At 32.4% G+C, this 4,794-nt stretch overlaps 2 protein-coding genes across 2 annotated transcripts in view; one reads left to right on the forward strand and one right to left on the reverse strand.

Annotated features, from left to right (window-relative positions):
• Window positions 1–2,822, forward strand: part of LOC108624723 (T-complex protein 11-like protein 1) — a 3,834-nt gene extending 1,012 nt beyond the window's left edge. The window contains exons 3-8 of the mRNA XM_026813330.1: window positions 24–238; window positions 459–753; window positions 909–1,424; window positions 1,577–1,761; window positions 1,825–1,991; window positions 2,060–2,822. Coding sequence (XP_026669131.1) covers window positions 24–238; window positions 459–753; window positions 909–1,424; window positions 1,577–1,761; window positions 1,825–1,991; window positions 2,060–2,304 — 1,623 coding nt within the window. The 3' untranslated portion in view covers window positions 2,305–2,822. The remainder of the gene's footprint in view (window positions 1–23; window positions 239–458; window positions 754–908; window positions 1,425–1,576; window positions 1,762–1,824; window positions 1,992–2,059) is intronic.
• Window positions 2,823–2,842: 20 nt separating this feature from the next.
• The window catches only part of Rtel1 (Regulator of telomere elongation helicase 1), a 3,419-nt gene continuing 1,467 nt past the window's right edge, over window positions 2,843–4,794 (reverse strand). The window contains exons 4-9 of the mRNA XM_026813331.1: window positions 4,580–4,785; window positions 4,198–4,505; window positions 3,977–4,163; window positions 3,432–3,908; window positions 3,182–3,326; window positions 2,843–3,109 (exon numbers count right to left, since the gene is read on the reverse strand). Coding sequence (XP_026669132.1) covers window positions 3,036–3,109; window positions 3,182–3,326; window positions 3,432–3,908; window positions 3,977–4,163; window positions 4,198–4,505; window positions 4,580–4,785 — 1,397 coding nt within the window. The 3' untranslated portion in view covers window positions 2,843–3,035. The remainder of the gene's footprint in view (window positions 3,110–3,181; window positions 3,327–3,431; window positions 3,909–3,976; window positions 4,164–4,197; window positions 4,506–4,579; window positions 4,786–4,794) is intronic.

Genomic DNA, 4,794 nt, shown 5'->3' on the forward strand with positions numbered 1-4,794 from the left:
TTCTACTGTTTGCCGTTTCCCAGCGTAACATTACTTCGTATTTTAATATTATTGCGTTTCTACTCTTTTATAATTGTGGTATTATAATTCAATTTCAATCGTGTGTATCATTATCTAGGAATCAAAAAATGGACGACAATGAAAAGCCAAAAGATAATGCCAATGAAGCCAGCTCATCTATGCCTATAGCGTATCAGCCTGAATCGAATTCCGAGACCGAAGAAGAAAATACAAAAGGGTAAATTTTTCTTTTATTAAAAATTGGTGCGTATGAAACTTCGTTTGTTTCTGGAGTTTGCATATTTTGTTTTGTTTCGTCTGATATTTGTGTATTCTACGGGAACATCTTTCACATTTGAAGAAAATGATATTTCATATGCACCAACCTAATAATTTATTCTTAATTTACATTTCACTTAAAGTTTCATTGTGCCAATTGACTATACTGTATCATGCAGGGCAAAAGCAGCAAATTTTTTGATGGGTGGATTAGTAAGTGCGTCGCCACCGAATTTTGTTTCTCTTGATGAAATCATGAAAGCTGCGAATGGCATGAAGAATATGGCATTGGCTCACGAAATTGCAGTCGACAAAAATTTTCAATTGCAAAAGCTTGAGCTCGAAGATGGTACATTTCACAGGAGAGTGAAAGAAATTATGCATAAAGCTTTCTGGAATGTGTTAGCCGAACAATTAGCTGAAGATCCTCCGAACTATGCACAAGCATTGGTTTTATTAAAAGAAATTAAAGAAGTAATCTATCCGTATATAATTTGCATGAAACAATGCCTTGAATGAAGCTGTTAAAATCTTCAATTTATTTATAAAAGTTAACAGTTTCATTCGAGCTCTGCATGACATCAACGCATAACGGCTGCGTCTGCATAGTATAATATTTTTTTTCATAGACATTGGATGAACTCGTACCATATCATGCAAAAATTCGAGAAAATTTGAAGGAAGTGCTCGATGTGGATTTAATTAAACAACAGGCTGAAAAGGGCGTTTTGGATTTTCATCATTATGCACAATATGTGATTTCAATTATGAGCAAAGTCTGTGCGCCTGTAAGAGACGAGAGAATTCGCGAACTTAGTCAGAAGACAGATGTTATTGAGATATTCAAAGACATAATGGAAGTGCTACAATTAATGCGACTGGATCTAGCTAATTTCACCATTACCATGATGAGACCGAACATAGTTGCTTCGAGTATCGAATACGAGAAAGCCAAATTCGCAGAATTTTTAAAAGTTAATTCAGGCGGTTTGCATTTCACGGAAAAATGGTTGCTGAGGCATTTTGACTCAACTAAAGGTACAAGTGGTTCATCAGACGTTAACGCTGTGCGTCAACTAACGCATTCACTGGTGACCGAAGCTTACCTCGATCTTTTGGAGTGGGACTTTAGTCCAGATGCAGAAGTACGTATCTAAACATCGATAATGGAATTAAACACCACTGTGACTTTTCAAATTTTAAGCGCCTGATTTGTTGACCGGTCCCAGTGGTGTTATGCTCAAGTTTTCAATTTGTTTCAATTAATGCAGACTTTACTGTTATATTCGCGTCGCAGACTTTGATGCTCGATCAAGGGAGATTACTAGAAATGCGGGATAAGACCAACAGATTAAGCATCATAGGATCTGTAATATTGCTAGTAAATAACACTGTGGGTGCACCAATTCATGGAGTATCTAGCTTTAAGAGAAATATTAAACAACATCTTAATGTACTCTTGGACTCTGTACATTCAAACAAGTATGTAAATGATGATATTTTCAACAAGATCACAAATTAAACGTCTTTGCAAATTGTTGGTAGGGAACTGGAAACTGTGATGCCAAATATTCTATTGCAAGTGAAAACAGACTTAAAAGCAACCTTACAAGAGATTGGTGCTACTCCTTTATCCCCAGAAATGGAATCGTTGCTAGAAGGACAAATACTGGATCTTATCAATCCAGACCATAAAATTAGACATCTCATTAGTAAGTGTTAAAAATAGAATTGCTAAATAAATTGATTGCTTTTTAACACGATTGGTGTATATTTCAAGATCTGAGAATTCGACAATTTTTACAAAAAATAATATTAACTCAATCTGCGACTCCGCAACAAGTACCGCCAGGACTTTCATCGCTACAAGAAGAATTAACGGCTATAGCGGCCCAATTTTTAATACTTATTTCTCATAATCGAAGCGTATTTGGAGAGTACTATCAGGAAATTATTAGTAAGGCACTTATTAAAAAAGAAGAAAGTAACAAGGACACGAGTGAGGTTCATACAATGGAGTTGTAAAAAAAGTTAAGATTTTAAACTAATCCTTTGTAAGGAACACATTATAAAATGTGTCCATCAAATAGCACATTAATTAAAAAAATAATTATATATATATATATAAAATTAACAATTTATTTGTTTTCATAATTTAAATATTTCTAACAAAAAAAACTATATACTAAAAATATAGAAATAGAAGCTTTATACAAGAAAGATTCTGATGTTGATATAATTGACACCATTGCACGGTTAAAAAAATATACGCTTTACATGACAAAATAATATTTTTACACAAATTACAAATACTAATTGATTCGTTTTCAGTATGATATAAGCGATACGTTGCATAATAGAATAAGTTAACTACAGCTTAATTTCCATTGTTTAGTATGTACTGCCAACTACGAGTTCTTTTCTGTCTTTGGTGCTTCAACATGTTTTCCAACTATTATTTTAAGCACTGCAGTCAAAAACTAATGTAACATATATTTGTACATACATGCTAAAATAAATTAAATCAATCTGTAATTAAATTATATTCAAGGAAATTCAATTATTTTCATGTTACTCTATTTTATTGTCTGGCTTCACATATTCACGCAATATTCTATCTTTATAAAAACAAGTTACATGGTATAAAATTTTTAATATAAATTCTTTCCAAAGTACATGCACTTACTTGCTTTCGATAATGGTTTTTATTTTATTAGAGGATTATTAGCTTCTCGATTTTCTTAAATGTTTGGCATTCATATTTTTTTCATCAAAGTACATTGATTTTCAAATTTAAGAATGTGATGTTTTTTCAAAAAATGTCTAAAACCTAAAATTTCGTATTGATTTAATAAGAGATCGTAACACAATTACTTTTTATATAATCTATAAAAAAAAATACCTCTAAATAAATGTTGTAGTCCTGTGTCTGATGAAAATAGGCTTTGTAATATTATCAATAATTCATCAAGATTGCCTGTTTTTGTATAATCCCGAATCATTCCCGTAAATATTTTAAAATCACTTTCAGATAGATACCGTTTTACCTGAAATGCACATTTTCCTATGTATTTCAGCTGTTAAACATAACTGAGCAGAATATATTAATATGTATTACAAGTTGCAATATTATGTTAAAGAAATCTACTTACTTCTTTTACGTATGCTTTTCCCAAGGCTCTCTTATCAGTTTCATCAGTAATTTCTTCAAATGTTTGTTCAGAATTCGCATCGAGAGACAAAGTAGAAGTAGAAGGAGCAGATAAGCGTTCATTAAATTCTACTGGCAGTATTTTAAGTTTTCTCCTTTTTGCAGCCGGTTCACCAACATTTTTTGTTAATTCGCAAGTACTCTGATTTTCTTTTAACTTGCAATTGCTGAAGTTAATCACGGGCTTCGATTCTATATCTAACATTTCGAACAAATCTTTCTTCTCCTCGGGTGACTTTTTATCATTTTCATTATTAGCATAGGAATCAATATTGAATGTATCTTCTATAGATGTTTCAATATCCCTTTTCGAACCAGACTTTGCAGTGCGAGACGAAGTTGCGTCAAATGATGCTGAGGTTGCTGCTAAAAGGCCATTGTTCTTGAATGATGTGAGGCTCGTGTTTGGTTGCGGATACTGCAAATAATAATCATGTAACACAATAATTCAATTACATTTTCTTTTATAATGAAATCAAAACATACAGTGTATTCTGCATATTTAAAAAAATCTTTAAGCTCTTTTACAACGCTACCAAAATTAGTAAATTTTCTTATATGAGGTTTAATCCAGGCGGAGAGCTGTTGCTTAAAACTTAGATTGTCAAATCGACAGTCACATAGGATGATAGCCCCATAATCATTTTTGTGACGTATTATCCGACCAATGGAAAATGATGAGAAGAAATAAAATATACGTTTTTCGATTGGAAAACGACGTTTCATACACACAAACATAATATGAGTAAATTATTACCCCTCTATCTTCCTTCCTTATTTCTTCTAAATATCGTTGTTTTAATATAACTCGGGGATCTTTGAAAGGTGGAAAAGGGAGACCTGTAATCAATACAGCTCTTCCATTTGCGTTAGCAAAGTCCAATCCCTCGCTCACTTTCCCTCTGCATACTGCCATAAAAAGTGCCCCCTTACAAGCGGGATCTCTAATTTTTTCACAATACTCATTCATGACATTCAAGAATCCATCTTTCTGTTGCGGTTCCACATATATAGGCTGGAAAATGTAAATGGAAAATCTTTGCACTTTTTATCCTGAAATATAATCACTTTAAATAGAAAACTACTTACTTTGCGATCTGCGATTTTAGTCCATAATCCCATATTTTGCCATTCTTCTTTACATTTTTTCATTATTGGATATGAAGGAAAGAAAACTAATATACCATGAGGAATCAGGCAGCTAAAATTGAATATTGTTCGTCCTAGAGATGCTATATACTTTGGATCGTTCCTGAAAGAAAAAGCAAATTGTACATACTTCAGAATATTATACACAAATATAC

This window comes from Ceratina calcarata, unplaced genomic scaffold, assembly GCF_001652005.2.
Source record: "Ceratina calcarata isolate Rehan_Ccalc_2016 unplaced genomic scaffold, ASM165200v1 scaffold328.2, whole genome shotgun sequence".
NCBI lineage: Eukaryota > Metazoa > Arthropoda > Insecta > Hymenoptera > Apidae > Ceratina > Ceratina calcarata.